The 17182-nt window shown below is 34.5% G+C and overlaps 2 protein-coding genes across 2 annotated transcripts; both read left to right on the forward strand.

Annotated features, from left to right (window-relative positions):
* Positions 1–286: 286 nt before the first annotated feature.
* LOC133852472 (DELLA protein RGL2-like) lies at positions 287–3009 on the forward strand. Its single transcript, XM_062289238.1, has 2 exons — positions 287–1235; positions 2045–3009. Exons 1-2 carry the CDS (start codon positions 436–438, stop codon positions 2787–2789), a joined length of 1545 nt encoding a protein of 514 aa, XP_062145222.1. The 5' UTR covers positions 287–435; the 3' UTR covers positions 2790–3009.
* A 7193-nt stretch (positions 3010–10202) lies between these two features.
* Positions 10203–16074, forward strand: LOC133851482 (DELLA protein RGL1-like). The gene is made up of 4 exons (XM_062287919.1): positions 10203–10509; positions 10571–10863; positions 13527–14361; positions 15440–16074. Exons 1-4 carry the CDS (start codon positions 10203–10205, stop codon positions 16072–16074), a joined length of 2070 nt encoding a protein of 689 aa, XP_062143903.1.
* The last annotated feature ends 1108 nt before the right edge of the window (positions 16075–17182 follow it).

A 17182-nucleotide genomic window follows, 5' to 3' on the forward strand; every position in this document is an offset into this window, starting at 1 on the left:
CAAGTAGGTTTCATAAGTGGTTTCTCACAATCACTTGTCCGAATTCTCTCAAATTCGAACAAATAATTTGAGAGGATCCTAAACTGCAATTTTATCAAACGTTTAACTGCGTTTATAAAAATCAAAATTTCAAATCACAGATTTTAAAAATGTTATTTTGAAATCACAGTTTTTAAAATTGTAAACCCAAACCAACAGTAATAAGTTGAACAAATAATAGTTACAATATTGATTCAAGAGATAAAATTTTCCCGAATTATTATTTTGTTAAGCCGAGAGCTTAGCAGATAATCTATATCTTTGGGTCGATATTATATAACGGTTGATTGTGATTGAATCATAGAATCCAAGGCAGTTGTGCTTAATTCTCCTGAAGACTTTGAGAAAGACAAAGCAGTGTACAAAGAGAACAAAAAACACACCATTTTGTTTGAAATGGAAGTAGAAGAGGCTAATCCCATCTCTACTGTTGAATATGGAGGAGCCCATTTGTTGAAAGATCAACCCATTTCAAATGATGTGATATTGGATGAATTTCACTTCGACTCTGTTTTCCCACCTACAGAGCTTGCGCAAATCCCAACCAGAGATCCATCTTCTTTAGCTTCTTTTGAGCTGCTAAGAAAGTATGGAAATGGGTTCAAGAAGTTGAAGGGGGAAATTATATTAAGCGACAAAAGTGCTCATGAAAGTACTCCTGCTGTCAGCCACAGATTGTCAACCGAAGAAATCATGAGGGTGGCCGGAGCAAGGTACGTACAATTCCCGACCCAGATGTCCGATGATTATTTAATGCCCGGGCATCCTTTTGGTTTTGCCCTCTCGGCCGCCGGTCTGTCGGAGGATGAGACGAGAGATGTGGAGCTTGCCCACCTTCTTCTTGCCGCGGCTGAGAAGGTGAGCTACCGACAATATGATCGTGCGAGCAGACTGCTTTTACGCTGTGAATGGATTTCGTCTGCCAAAGCTAATCCTGTCCAGAGAGTTGTTTTTCGTTTTGCTGAAGCGCTTCAAGAGAGGATCGAAAAGGAAATAGGAAGGGCCACAGGGAAGGGAGTATTTGAGCCAAATATTGATGAAATCTTTCAGGGTTTTATCATCAGTAGCCATCTCCCATTCCTTACGGTTTACAAACAGATTCCTTTCACGCAAATCTTGCTGTTCACAGGAATCCAAGCCATAGTGGAGAAGATAGCATTCCAGCGTAAAATCCATTTGATAGATATCGGAATCAGGTAATATTGTTAAATCCAATACGTAAAATATTTAATTAAAATAGAACTACAAAATGTTAAAGCATTTTCAAAATCAAAATGCATATATTTATTTTGTGATTTGTGATTGTATTTAAATGGAAGGTATTAAAAAGCATTGAATGAAGAGAATCCGTCGTGAAAAAAAAGAAAAGAAATAGTTAACTTGGCATTTAAAAGGCCCAACACACTTATGGATACTCTAGTACGAGACGCACACACGTGTGAGTTGTAGAGCATTAGTATTGGCGCTTTGATCATGACAATTTAATTTTGAACTGTCAAGATCATTTAATATGGAGGTTTGATTTAAACCATAATATGCTTTTTGGGTACATCCAGAGGTTGGATTTACTAGACCATTGCTAAAGTAAACTGTAAGGTCAAATCTACTTTGATCTAACATACATAAATAACTGGTATTCGGTGTCTCTTGCTAGAATAGAAAAATCTGAAAGTATTCACATTTAGTTTTGTTTTGGACAAATGAAACTATACAACAGATGATTTGTGAGTTTCATTGTATTCTAGAAAAATATTTAATGTAACCCTTTGCATACCACGTACATCTGGTAGGGGCAAATAATTTCTTAAAAAAAGTGGTGTTGTAACGCATCTTAGGAGCATTTTGTTTTTCTGCTTTTATTACTTTTCTAACAGTATTGAATGACAAAGATAAGGTTCGAACTTATAATTTTTTTCTCGAATACCATGTTAATTAATCATCATTTGTTCTAAAAGCTCAAACTAATAAAAAAATAAATTTAATATTTTAATTTATTTCCTAACAGGTGCGGAGTCCAGTGGACAATCTTGATGCAGGCTCTAGCGGAGAGACGTGATTGCCCCATTGAGCTTCTTAAGATAACTGCTGTCGGATCAACAGGAATAGAGGAGACAGGCAAGAGGTTAGCAAATGTTGCCGAGTCCTTGAACTTGCCCTTTTCGTTTAAGCCAGTTTTATTACCAGACATGAATGATGTCAAGGATGAATTATTCGAAACTGAAGATGATGAATATGTCATCATTTTCGCTCCACATATTCTGGGGACAATGATCTCAAGGCCTACATGCTTGGAAAACTTGATGAGAGTGATAAGAAATCTCTATCCGTCGATCATGGTTGTCATTGAAACCGAAGCAAACCATAATTCACCCTCTTTTTTGAATCGCTTCATTGAAGCTCTGTTCTTCTATAGTGCATATTATGACAGCTTTGACACTTGCCTGAAACAATACGATGCTGACAGGATGAGAATGGAGACAGTTTTTGGTGATGCGATTCGAAACATTGTTGCAGAGGAGGGTGCAGAAAGGAATATTCGAAATGTTACGATGGATGTTTGGAGGGCATTCTTCGCAAGGTATAGGATGGTGGAAATTGGGTTTAGCGAGGCAGCCTTGAGCCAAGCTAGTTTGGTTGTCAAACGGTTTGCTTGTAGGAGTTCTTGTACAATTGATAAGAATGGGAAATGTGTAATTGTTGGGTGGAAAGGAAGCCCAATTCATTCCCTCTCGCTTTGGAAGTTCCGCTAGAGAGATTGAATAACATTTCAATCTCATATTGAAAAGATGAATAACTTACGTAGAATAAGTAGATCATATATAATGACACTCATGCATGAGTGCTGGTCGTATATTGGTTCTTTACTAAGTGAGATTGTGATTTATAAATGATTATAAGTGATTCTCTCTCGATTATTACAGAGGAGGATCCGAGCATGCATGTGAGATCGAGTAGGTGTGTTTCTGTAAACATGTGTAATATCATGGTTTCACAAGGGAAAATAAATAAATTCTATCCATTTTTTAGTATGGTCTTGATTCTCTTAAGAGTTGCTTCTTTTTTGTTTTTAGATTAGTTGCTTCTTCTTGGTTTGTTTATTCCAGTCAAACTAGGTTTTCATGTCTTGATAGATGCCAATTGGAATTTCTTTGTTCTCTACTTGCAAATAATGTGGTTTCAGTGTCTAGGGAAATTTCCCAAGTCATGGAAATGTTGTAATGTACTAATTAATTTTCTAAATTGCATTTTCAATGAGAAAATAATTGTAAGGATGGAAGTGATCAATTGAAGCCATAACTTCTGAACTCGTAAAAAAGTCTTTCTTCACTTTACGTATGGCGCCTTGCATACTATTACACACGTATACATGAGGTTGCGCGATCCAATCTTCAACGACCTAGCAACATATGTGGCCGCATGTGCAACTTGACCATCTAATTAATGATCGTGCACTCAACTTGGAAAAACATGGTGATTAGCAACACTTTCACTTAACTAATTAAACATCTCTTAATGTGGTGCTCTCCATTACAGCTCTAGTATCGTGTTGTGCCTTCTCTCATTTGTTAGGCCTAATAGTTTCTTAAAACATTTTTCTACCTTAACATATGCTCCTTCTTTACTTCTTCTTCTTTCTTATATAGAAACTTTCTGTAAATAGGGTATATATGTAATATATTATTCCTTTTTGGTTGTGGCCTTTATATCACATTTACGGTATTTACTATGTTTATTATTTTTTCAATAAACATATACGGCATTATGGATATTTCCATTAATTTAGATTACCGTAAATATGGAATCGGTATTATCGTTATTTCTATTAATTTAGATTACCGTAAATATGGAATCGGTTAATTGATTTTAAAATCAATTAACGATATTGTTTCCTTGATGGAAGGAAACAAATACGGTGTTTACCATTTTGAGAGTCCCTAACCTAGCCTATAAATAGAGTGCCTGTGTACACCATCAGTACAGCCATCAAGCAATAGGCATAGGTTAGAAGATCCCTCAAATAATCTTTCTTGTTCTTCAGATGGATCGTGGAGACGCTTGAGCAAACATGGCTAGAGGTAAGCCTGAATCCTGTTTATTCGTTTTCCGCTGCGCATGTTAGATTAAATAATATGTTGATTATTTCTAACATGTGGTATCAGAGCCATCCTCTGTGCTATTTTGCTTAGCGTATAATTTTACTATTGGTTATCAATATTGAATCAAGTATATTCTATTTGGTATTGTTCACTTCTGTTTGTCAATATTGTTTGAGCAATATTTCGTCTTTTGTGACATGATAGAAACGCATTAGCGATTATTTTGTGAATATTTGTTGTTCACGTACTGTTTGTGAAAACCCATAAATTTGATAAAACTATTTTTTGTTTTATCACTATTCTGTGTATTATGATATACTGCCTAATTTTGAGTTGTTGTAATTTTGATATGGGTATTTTCATAAAGAGGTGGCGGCTAAGGTTCCATTTTTAGGGTTTTCAACCCATCTGGAACATTACGGGTCGGGTTGGTTGGTGACTGGGTAGGGTTTCGACCCATTAAAGTTTTTGGGTTGGATATATTTTCGGGTAGGGTTTTTTAAAACCTATGTAGTTTTGGGCCATTTAAGTGGGCTGACCTAGTTTGGGCCAGCACTATACATAGACCCAGAGGCCTGACCCGATTAAGTGAGTTGACCCAATTGCCCAAATACAGTAGCCCATTTGGAGTCTTGTGACCCAGAAGCCCAACCCAATATAGTAGCCCAATACAGATACCCAACCCAAATTAAGTGGGTTAACCCAATTGGGTCAGCCCAATACAGCAACCCTTTTCAATAACCCATCAAGTTCTTTTTAAAAGGGGAATTTAGGCCTTATGGTGTTTAGAACCTGGGTTCACCAGGTGTAAAGGGCCTTGGCCACTTACTAAACCATTAGGCCATGTGTTTTATTATGTCATCATATTAAAGTTTTATTCCCTTTATTATTTACAGTACTGTGTATTAAAATTATTGTTTATTTAATACATGAATTGAGGAATATATATTTTAAATTGTTTAAATATAAATTGCTTGATGCCTAGACCTAAGAATAATTAACAATACCATATATACTGGTGTGTTTACAGTAATATCTAAGAATGCAATGTCGGGGAAAGTTCTGGCAAGGAAAGTCTTGGGATTTAAGTGTGTCCGGTGTGACCCCCCTCACTTTCCTGGGAGCTCATCTGCTTGCACCTTGGAAAATGCTGTTTACCCCATTTAGGTATTGGTTTGTTATATTCCTGGGGCTATTAAGGGGGCATCTATAAAGTTGTTAGATGTTAATGAAGTCGCAATTATCATAATGATTTTGGGGAGCCACAGCATCCCAATTTTGAATGACAATTGCATCAAGATTACACACACGTAATTATCATAATAATTATGGGAGAGCCAAAGCATCCCATTTTTGTATGATAATTACATCAGGATCACACGCATGAACCTCATAAAGATTTATTAGATGTTCATGAATTACAGCGTGATTATTATGATTTTGGGAGAGCCAAAGCATCCTAATTTTGTAATAATTGCATAAGGATCGTACACATGAACTTCATATAGAAAAATTAACATCGTATTGTAATTAACTCATAAATTTAATTACCTATCTCCAAAGGGAAGTTTTTATTTTTATTACATAATTAGAATGAGATAACAAATTTAGTATTAAAAGTAAAATTTCTTTCGGTTGCCCAAAGGTACGAAGAATTTTATTTATTAATATTTAAATTTATTAGTCTTATCAATAAAGAGTAAATTTCATGCGTGATGCAACCTTTGCCCAAAGGTAGGTTGAAATTTACTATTTAAATTGGCATTGGCTAATTTAAAATAAAGTTACTTCATAGCATTAAAGTATTTATTTTAATTTTGGGTTATTGCAGCTATTCCTGTTACTCTACCTTTTGGTGGTTTTATATTCCAATACATTATGATAATATTTTTCTGACTCGAAAAATGATTGATATGCTTTTTCATTTGGGGTGTTAAAAATTTTGGTACTCCGTGTGGACAAACCACCTACTCCCGCGGAATTAAGTACGCCACGTGAGATTATTAAGCATGAACGGTGGGAGTGATTTAATCACTTAAGTTAGATGTTCATGAAATCTCATGTCACTAAAGTCATCAGGGATTTATTCCTGAATGTTTTAGAGCCAAAGTTTTATAAAGGTTGTTTATGAACATTTAGTAAGTTCAAACAAAACTTGGCCAGCACCCTAATAGAAAAAGCTTTAAAGACAAACCTTTTACAGTTTCTGAAGTGTTTATAATCCCATTATGGGAATGAAGAATATTATAGATTAGCTTAAGTCCCTAAAGATTGAGATTTTTGAGTCATTGTTGGTCTATTTCAATTTTTTGAATTCTCTCTTCTAAGTGTAGAATTTTATCTTGTAACACACGTAAGGATAAATGGTTAGTAAATAAACTTCTAACCATGTGTGTTCAAGGATATGAGAGAATTTATAAAGTGTTCACATGATTATTCATGTCAAAGGAAGGACCAATAAATGCAATCATGTCCAACACTTAAAGCATGAGAATAAGGTGCCAATAAAGTATTATGGCAATCAAGATACATATTTCTCATGAAATAAGGAAAATTAAGGGCATATAAAGAAAGATTGCATGAAGTATAAGAAATGACTTAAAATAAAGATAATCTCCATATCTAGTATGTCGTGAATCTCTTTTAGTGACTCAATCAAATATATTGTGGATTGATTATGGTTTAACAATCCACATTGTCAACACAAATGCAGAGTCCTTTTTAAAATGGATAACACGTGTTTATAATTTGAGCTTGTTGGGATCTATAGGTTAATTTTAAAATTCAGTTATAATTTTGACCTCAAAAAATGATTTATATTCCATAATCTTTTTGAAATCTATTTTCTAGTTTGGCTTATTAAAAATTTCAATTTTATTTTAAACTTGAAATTTTTCTTATTTTTTGGTGGAATATTGGTTGGGGTTTATTTAAAGTCTATTTAAAATTGACCTACGTCCCAATTTTTGAAACAAAATTATTTGTTTATTTCTGCATAGTGATGTTGACGTAAAGTAGAGTCTTTAAGAATTTAAAAATGCTTTTGTTATGGCTTTAGAGATTGAAATATATCTCCATACAGAAAATAAAAGTCGGTGATTTACTGACTTTGGTACTTGTGTGGATTGCATAAGGGAAAGCATACCAACAAGACCATTAGAGGTGCCAAAGAGAGCCTTTTAAAATTCTTGAGATCATGTACATTGAAATATGTTAACCTTTCCATACTCATTGCCTAAATGGTCAGAGATATTTTTATCTCTTTCAGTGATGACCATATAAAGTTTATGTATGTCTATCTTCTAAATATTAAAGCTGGGGTATTGAATGCTTTCAATGTCTATAAGGAAGAAGAAGAGAAACAATATGAAGATCATAAGATCTAATATAGGCATAGAGTATTAAGGTAGGTACACACAAAGGGAAATGATTAGTAATACTAATCTGCTATTACCCTTATAGAGTAAAGCTTTGAAGACCATTGTGTATATGTTAAACAGTATTCCATCTAAGGTTGTCCATAAGACACCTTTTAAAGTATGAAATAGATGGAAGCTTAGTTTAAATTATTTACACATATGGGGTTGCCTTGCTAAAGAGAGGATTTATAATCCTCGCCTAAGGAAATTAGATTCAAGGACAATCAGCGGATCTTTTATAAGCTATCTAGTAAACTTTAAAGGGTTTTAATGTTTTATTATCCTTCATATAAGCCTAGAGTTGTTGATTGTAAAATTTATAGAGGATACGGAACCTAGTGGGAGTGCTCATTCACATAAATTGGAATTTGAGGAAGCACTAGAGTTGGCCAAATCTCCTCCTCATAGAGGATGATTGATTGTATTCAGGAAAATCAGATTGATTATCCTGAGCCACAATCACTTCTAGAACAACCAACTCATACAGAACAGGTTCAAAATCTATTCTCCCATTGCAAAATGCAGAGGAAGTAGAATTAAGAAAATCCTATAGAATAAGTAGATTAACAATTCTTAGTGATTATGTTGTATATCTCCCAGAGTCTGATGTTGACGTTGGACATAAAGATGATCCAAATTTGTTTTCACATGCTATGAATGGAGAAAACTCCTCATTGAGATTCAGTGCCATGAAGTGAGAGTTAAGTCCATGGCTGAAGGGTCGAGCTAGACTCGTAGCCAATGGTTTTACTCATAAGGAAAGCATTGATTATCGTGAAACATTCTCTCCAGTGTCTAAGGATGGTTCATCAAGATGATCATAGCATTAGTAGCTTATTTTTTATCCAGAGCTACATCAAGTGGATGCGAAAACAACTTTTCTGAATAGGAATCTTAAGGACGAGGTTTACATGAAACAATCAAAAGGTTTTATAAATAACAGTCAGAAAGCTTGCAAATTAAAGAATTCTATTTATGGGCTGTGATAGATCTCTCAATGGTAAGATACTTTTTACAAGGTTATTGTTTATAGAAAACCTTGTTGATTAGTATATATACCTTAAGGTCAGTGGGAGTACAGTAATCTTTCTAGTCCTATATTTGCAAGTGGTGATTTAGGTTTGCTACATAAAGTTCACAAAACTTTGAAATGAAGGATTTGGGTGAAACCTCTTATGTCTTTTGACATAGAGATTCACAGAGACATAAAGAATATTAACATTGTCTCGGAAGGCCTACATTGAAAAAAGTTTTGGACAAAAAAAAAAAAAAAAAAAAAAATTAGAATGAAGGATTTGCACCTTCAGTAGCAATTAAGAGGGACTAATTAAATACAGATTAATGTCCCAAAAGGTATGGAATAAGGGCAGATGAAAAGTTTTAAGCGTCTGCATTATACATAACCATATGACTGACAATAAGTATATTGAGTCAATAAAGTGCTGCAAATAAAGCCTTGCGGTATATGCAAGGAACCAAGAATAACAACTTAACCTAAGGATACACTTTCCATTTGAAGGTGGTTAGTTGTTTAGATTTGAGTTTGCTAATTGTGTAGATAGTAGAAAGTCTACTCTAAGGTATATATCTTTTTATTGAAGGATAGATCCTAGAGATGCAGTTTGCAGACTATAGTTGCTACGTCTACCAAGAAAGCTAAAAGTCTAGCGTGCTATGAATTTGGTACACAGGCATGATGGTTGAGACATTTGTTGAAAGTCTCAATCTTGTCGATTTTACAGTTAGACCATAAAGATACTCTGCGGTAATTCTACTATAATCTTCTTTTATAAGAATAAAGAGTAGAAGCAGAAGTAAATCGACATTAAGTATCTCAGTACGAGAGATAACATTAAGAGACATAAAGGGTCTATTGATTAAATCAAAATGCATATATTTATTTTGTGATTTGTGATTGTTTTTAAATGGAAGGTATTAAAAAGCATTGAATGAAGAGAATCCGCCGTGAAAAAAAAGAAAAGAAATAGTTAACTTGGCATTTAAAAGGCCCAACACACTTATGGATACTCTAGTACGAGACGCACACACCGACACACGTGTGAGTTGTAGGGCGTTAGTATTGGCGCTTTGATCATGACAATTTAATTTTGAACTGTCAAGATCATTCAATATGGAGGTTTGATTTAAACCATAATATGCTTTTTGGGTACATCCAGAGGTTGGATTTACTAGACCATTACTAAAGTAAACTGTAAGGTCAAATCTACTTTGATCTAACATACATAAATAACTGGTATTCGGTGTCTCTTGCTAGAATAGAAAAATCTGAAAGTATTCACATTTAGTTTTGTTTTGGACAAATGAAACTATACAACAGATGATTTGTGAGTTTCATTGTATTCTAGAAAAATATTTAATGTAACCCTTTGCATACCACATCTGGTAGGGGCAAATAATTTTTTAAGAAAAGTGGCGTTGTAACGCATCTTAAGAGCATTTTGTTTTTCTGCTTTTATTACTTTTCTAACAGTATTGAATAACGAAGATAAGGTTCAAACTCATAATTTTTTTCTCGAATACCATGTTAATTAATCATCATTTGTTCTAAAAGCTCAAACTAATAAAAAAATAAATTTAATATTTTAATTTATTTCCTAACAGGTGCGGAGTCCAGTGGACAATCTTGATGCAGGCTCTAGCGGAGAGACGTGATTGCCCCATTGAGCTTCTTAAGATAACTGCTGTCGGATCAACAGGAATAGAGGAGACAGGCAAGAGGTTAGCAAATGTTGCCGAGTCCTTGAACTTGCCCTTTTCGTTTAAGCCAGTTTTATTACCAGACATGAATGATGTCAAGGATGAATTATTCGAAACTAAAGATGATGAATATGTCATCATTTTTCGCTCCACATATTCTGGGGACAATGATCTCAAGGCCTACATGCTTGGAAAACTTGATGAGAGTGATAAGAAATCTCTATCCGTCGATCATGGTTGTCATTGAAACTGAAGCAAACCATAATTCACCCTCTTTTTTGAATCGCTTCATTGAAGCTCTGTTCTTCTATAGTGCATATTATGACAGCTTTGACACTTGCCTGAAACAATACGATGCTGACAGGATGAGAATGGAGACAGTTTTTGGTGATGCGATTCGAAACATTGTTGCAGAGGAGGGTGCAGAAAGGAATATTCGAAATGTTACGATGGATGTTTGGAGGGCATTCTTCGCAAGGTATAGGATGGTGGAAATTGGGTTTAGCGAGGCAGCCTTGAGCCAAGCTAGTTTGGTTGTCAAACGGTTTGCTTGTAGGAGTTCTTGTACAATTGATAAGAATGGGAAATGTGTAATTGTTGGGTGGAAAGGAAGCCCAATTCATTCCCTCTCGCTTTGGAAGTTCCGCTAGAGAGATTGAGTAACATTTCAATCTCATATTGAAAAGATGAATAACTTACGTAGAATAAGTAGATCATATATAATGACACTCATGCATGAGTGCTGGTCGTATATTGATTCTTTACTAAGTGAGATTGTGATTTATAAATGATTATAAGTGATTCTCTCTCGATTATTACAGAGGAGGATCCGAGCATGCATGTGAGGGTAGGTGTGTTTCTGTAAACATGTGTAATATCATGGTTTCACAAGGGAAAATAAATAAATTCTATCCATTTTTTAGTATGGTCTTGATTCTCTTAAGAGTTGCTTCTTTCTTGTTTTTAGATTAGTTGCTTCTTCTTGGTTTGTTTATTCCAGTCAAACTAGGTTTTCATGTCTTGATAGATGCCAATTGGAATTTCTTTGTTCTCTACTTGCAAATAATGTGGTTTCAGTGTCTAGGGAAATTTCCCAAGTCATGGAAATGTTGTAATGTACTAATTAATTTTCTAAATTGCATTTTCAATTAATGAGAAAATAATTGTAAGGATGGAAGTGATCAATTGAAGCCATAACTTCTGAACTCGTAAAAAAGTCTTTCTTCACTTTACGTATGGCGCCTTGCATACTATTACACACGTATACATGAGGTTGCGCGATCCAATCTTCAACGACCTAGCAACATATGTGGCCGCATATGCACCTTGACCATCTAATTAATGATCGTGCACTCAACTTGGAAAAACATGGTGATTAGCAACACTTTCACTTAACTAATTAAACATCGATCTCTTAATGTGGTGCTCTCCATTACAGGCTAGTATCGTGTTGTGCCTTCTCTCATTTGTTAGGCCTAATAGTTTCTTAAAACATTTTTCTACCTTAACATATGCTCCTTCTTTACTTCTTCTTCTTTCTTATATAGAAACTTTCTGTAAATAGGGTATATAATGACACAAAACATCCAATCATGCATGCATAAAAAATAACATGAGCATTTGGTTTCATATAGCATTTGATTTTGTAACGCCTCCAACATTAATTAACTTAGTATGCATGCCTCCCCAAACTTATTTACTAGGTAAAAAAGCTTCGAGAAATCTTGGACCCTCTGACCAAAGGGCTCACAGTGGAAGACTAAGTACATTACTTGTAAAACAAGATAGCCATTTCAACATCATATTACATAACAACCGGCCGGGGCGAAAACTAAAGTAGCTAGAATAACATAACTTAAACATAGGGAGATCATTAATTATTTCGGTCAAGACTGATCACCAAGTCAACTATTAGAATATTACAAATCAAGTCTAATAATCAAAGAAACATCACAAATAAAAAAATGTCCAAGTCCTCAAATTGGTGCGACAAAACACATTGTACCACACCCACAAACTAATTCCTATGAACTTATAACCGAAATGATCATGGGGATATTTGAACCACAACCAATCCTACAAGCCATGGTCCAACTCCTCAAAGACCAGTATGGCAAGATTTTTCAAAGTCATCAACTTCCTGCTTAGCTCCCCAAGCTCCATCCTCTAAGGAAAGGTTCGCAGTAAAATAAGAATGTGTTATATGTGGAAACAGATCAAACTTTAAGTCCACGACTCGGTGAATAAAATACACATGAAAAATGTCTTTAGGTGGTAAACTCAGCAATTTATAAAAGATTTAATTAGAAGTCCACATGCAACAGTATGCAATAGAGTCATTGTCAAAATAATAAGGCAGAAAATCACACTGATGTATTATAATAATAATAATGATTTATGAAACTCAACAATTTTTTTTTTAAAACAATTTTTATTCAACTTTTTTTTTTGTCTGTTTTTATTTGTTTAAACACTTTACGTACCTCAAGGGCATTTTGGGGACTTCATCCCTTAAAAACTCATGTGCGACGCACGTGGTTCATTTTCAATCAAGGAAGACGGAAAAGCCTAACGGATAGCCAAACTTGCCAATGTGCGGTTGAAAGTTAGGAGAAGTCGATTGTCACTTTTTAAACATTAGACACCGGATCGAAAAAAAAAAAAAAAAAAAGGTCCAACTTCATGGGGGTTAATTATATTTTTCCCTTTAGTCTTTAACTTTGTCTGTACTAGCCAGCAGGCTGAACTTCTTAGGAATTCTAGGTGGAATGTTTTTAGTAAAACTACTTCTAATTTTTATTTTTATTTTTCAGGCTTTCATCTTCTGTTTGCATCCGTTTCCTTGTTTTAGGCGATGAAAACATGATCAATTAAGTACAGTCAAATTTCCTTGTGACTGCAGACATGAATTTCCCTAGCTACCTCTTTACTTAATCAAATCCCTGGCATTTCATGCATGGCCGCTGGCTGTGATGGATATATCGAGACATCAACATTCATGGTTGCCGCCTAGGAATCTATGTTTCATTTCCGGTTAATTTATTCTCCAATTTCTGAGATCAATGTAACTACATTGTCTCCATCGAATGAAATTGCCAATTGTCAATTTCTGGCTTTTTGCTCTTGTATGGCGGCTAATATCTTCTTCTGTTTCTCAACATTTAATTTTCATGGAATCCACGTGTCTGAATTAATAGAAGTAGGCGAGGCTAATCCTATCTGTACTGATGATCAATATGAATTTCATCAATAGGACATAGCTAAGAAAGGAGCTCATTTGTTGAAAGATCAACTGCAGCACTACCCCAAGCGCCGAAAACAGTTTCAGAATTTGTTGAACACGATCGATAAACAACAAATGACACAACATCCATTGTCGTCAGCTTCTTTAAAGCTCCTAAGAAATTATGGAAGTGGGAAGAGGGAATTAATATCAAACGACATAAGAAGTACTAGTGATACTGAAACTTGTGGCTTGTCAACGGAAGAAGCCATGAGGGTGGCTGGAGCAAGGTACGTACAATTCTCTATAAAGATGTACGATGATAATTACATGCCCATGCACCCTTTTGGTTTTGCTCTTTCGGGTCTGTCCGAGGATGAGAAAAGTGACGTGGAACTTGTGCACTTTCTTCTATCGGCGGCTGATAATGTCGGCTACCGACAATATGATCGTGCAGGCAGACTAGTTTTACGTTGTGAATGGATGTCTTCTGCCCGAGCTAATCCGGTCCAGAGAGTTGTTTTTCATTTTGCTCAAGCGCTTCGAGAAAGGATTGAAAACGAATCTCCAGCAAGTGTCAACACCTTAAAGGGATTCCAGCAAAAGAATGAAATGATCATCATTCCTACGTTCCTTACAGTTTACAAACAGCTTCCTTTCACGCAAATATTACTATTCGCAGGCATCCAAGCCATACTCGAGAACATAGCTTTCGAGCGTAAGATCCATTTGATAGATTTGGGAATCAGGTGTGGAGTCCACTGGACAATCTTGATGCAGGCTCTTGCGGAGAGAACACCGGATTGCCCCATTGAGCTTCTTAAGATAACTGCTGTTGGATCATCAACAGACATAGAGGAGACAGGTAATGTTCGAATATATTTTATTGCAATCAAATCGTTGCGATTGATTATCAATCACAAGGTAATCAAATCATTACCTTATATATATATATATATATATATTTATCTACCGCTTTTTTCTTATAAATATTAGGGATGGTGTTTTTTGAAAGGGACTTGTATTCTCATTAGAAATAAGACAAAATAAGCTCAGAATAGGGATGGTTAAGAATAGGGAAACTCCACTTAACTTTTGTAAATTTTTATCACATTTGTAATTATCCTATAAACTTAAAAAACTTTCAATTTATTATATATATCTTTTAAATTTTTTTTTTCAATTTCACATATTCGTTAGGATTTTTCATTAAATCCTAATAGAAGGGTGTCAAAATATATTTTCAAAATACCTCTAATTTTTTTTTTTTTGAGGAAATTTTGTTACTAGTGATGCGAGCTCACTAGTAACAAAATATAAAAAAATGATAAATCCGCTATTTCGAGAGAGTCGTGATTTTCAATGGGTTACTTCGAAAGAGCCTTTGACTTCCTAAATTGTATTTTGAAACAATTAATCAACTCCATACTTTTCTTATTGATAATTCCCCTTTAAGTAGAGAAACAATAGATTATATACTAATTACATAAGAGACTAATTAGGTATTGACTTTTAAGACTATGACAACTCTAATATGGAAAGATTTTGAATTAGAAATCTATTTCTTATTAAACTATAAAATAAACAGAAATATACTATTTATTGAACTCTAGCACGACACAGAAAATATCTAATAATTACGATCATATTATAAGGAGAGGAAGAGGTAATGGAAGAAGTGGAGGTTGGCCATTTTGAGATGAACAAAAATTGAAGTTTTTCAAATTTAGCTATGATACCATATAGGAAATACTTTGTATATGTAGTGAATGTTGTTACACAGAGGATACCAATACAATTGTATTTCAAATATAGCCTCTAAGACTTTAATATATGTGGACATAAATCATAGACAAAACTACATACGTAAATCTGTTGTGATTATTTTCTTTTATTCCGCTATTCTTTTAATATTTCCATAGCCTTGTGATCAATTTCTTCAGGCAAGAGGTTAGCCAGTGTTGCCGAGTCTTTGAACTTGCCCTTTTCATTCAAGTCAGTTCTATTATCAGACATGAAACATGTCAAAGAAGAATTATTCGAAACTGAAGATGATGAAGCAGTGATCGTTTTGGCTCCCTTAATATTGAGGATAATGGTGTCAAGGCCTAGTTGCTTGGAAAACTTGATGACAGTTATCAAAAGCCTCAACCCATCTATGATGGTTGTCATTGAGATCGAAGCAAACCACAATTCACCCACATTTGTGAATCGCTTCATTGAAGCACTGTTCTATTTCAGTGCCCTCAATGATGGCCTCCAGACATGCATGAAACAGTACGATGAGGACAGGATGAGAATCGAAAGAGCTTTGGGTGGTCAGATCCGAAACATTGTAGCAAAGGAGGGTAGAGAAAGGACTGTACGAAATGTAACCATGGATGTTTGGAGGGTGTTCTTCGCAAGGTTTAGAATGGTGGAAATTGGATTTAGTGAGACATCCTTATTTCAAGCTAGCTCGTTCATCAAACTGTTTGCTTGTAGGAGTTCTTGCACAATTGATCAGAATGGGAAATGTCTAATTGTTGGGTGGAAGGGAACCCCAATTCATTCCCTTTCACTTTGGAAGTTCCCTTGAGAATTTTCTTGAACAAATATTGTATAATATATGGTTTCTAAGAATAAAGAAAAAGCTTCCGTACCATGTTTAATTATGGTTATGAATTTGAATATTAATTTTAAAATATATGAAGTTAAAGGGTACATGTACTCGGTTAGTGTAAAAGTTATAGCTATTCCCAAAAGCCATAATATTGGGGAATGATTTTAGATGTGGAATAAGATGATTATCCAAAAAAGCCAATGTCTAGAAAAATTACATGTCTTATTACTTATATATTTACCCTATACTCTAACCATTATTGTTAAGTATGTGGTACCTTGCTAGTGTAAGGCTTGTGCTGAGAAGAATAAAATGGGATGGTATTTTTATTTTATTTCCTCATTTTGTTTACCTAAAAGGAAAATGTTTTGAGTACTACAATTCTTTTACAAATCGGATTACAATTCCAATATCTTAAATTAGCTTTGGAGTATTCCTAGTAGCCTCACCAAAAAACTATTTTAGTGAGCCAATTTGATAAAAACATTGAAAAATCACTCTCAGCAGTCTCACCATTTTAACCAAAAAAATTTGATGACTGAAATTACTAACCAAATTAGATGAGGCATTTTCCCTCACCAACTCACTCACCAAATTTTTTTTATCTTTCTCTCTCACATGATCAGTAAACTTTTTTCCTTTTTTCTCTCATTTTCTTCTCTCATCTCCCCCGGCCATCTCTCTCACACGATAATGTCATTCTTTAATGGACATGAAGGATTCTTTGTAAAAAAATTAAATAGAGAAAAAATAAAAAATATTAAAAAATATTATTTAAATGGAATAATGATAATAAATAGTTAAAATGGTGAGGCTGCTGGGAGAATTTTAAAAACGTGACTCACCATAATAGAGAAAAGTGATTTTTAGTTACTTTGGTGAGTAAAATTTGATGAGGCTATTAGGAATGCTCTGATCTAATATTTATGTATAATAAAAATAACACTACTTATTTGTAGCATTCATCTTTATTTGGACCCTTTCTCTTGTTTTAGGTGATGAAAACATAATGATGTAGGACAAGTACCCCCCCCCGCGGTGCTTGTTGGGCACAAACAAGAAGCACATAGCGGTCTGTACAGAG

Source organism: Alnus glutinosa, chromosome 12 (assembly GCF_958979055.1).
Source record: "Alnus glutinosa chromosome 12, dhAlnGlut1.1, whole genome shotgun sequence".
Lineage (NCBI taxonomy): Eukaryota > Viridiplantae > Streptophyta > Magnoliopsida > Fagales > Betulaceae > Alnus > Alnus glutinosa.

Coding starts and splice junctions, on each gene's coding strand:
- LOC133851482 (XM_062287919.1), top strand. CDS start 10,203: ATGCAGGCTCTAGCGGAGAGACGTGATTGCCCCATTGAGCTTCTTAAG. Junction 10,510..10,570: donor ATCTCTATCCGTCGATCATG/GTTGTCATTGAA, acceptor GCTTCATTGAAG/CTCTGTTCTTCTATAGTGCA. Junction 14,362..15,439: donor AACAGACATAGAGGAGACAG/GTAATGTTCGAA, acceptor CAATTTCTTCAG/GCAAGAGGTTAGCCAGTGTT.
- LOC133852472 (XM_062289238.1), top strand. CDS start 436: ATGGAAGTAGAAGAGGCTAATCCCATCTCTACTGTTGAATATGGAGGA. Junction 1,236..2,044: donor TTGATAGATATCGGAATCAG/GTAATATTGTTA, acceptor ATTTCCTAACAG/GTGCGGAGTCCAGTGGACAA.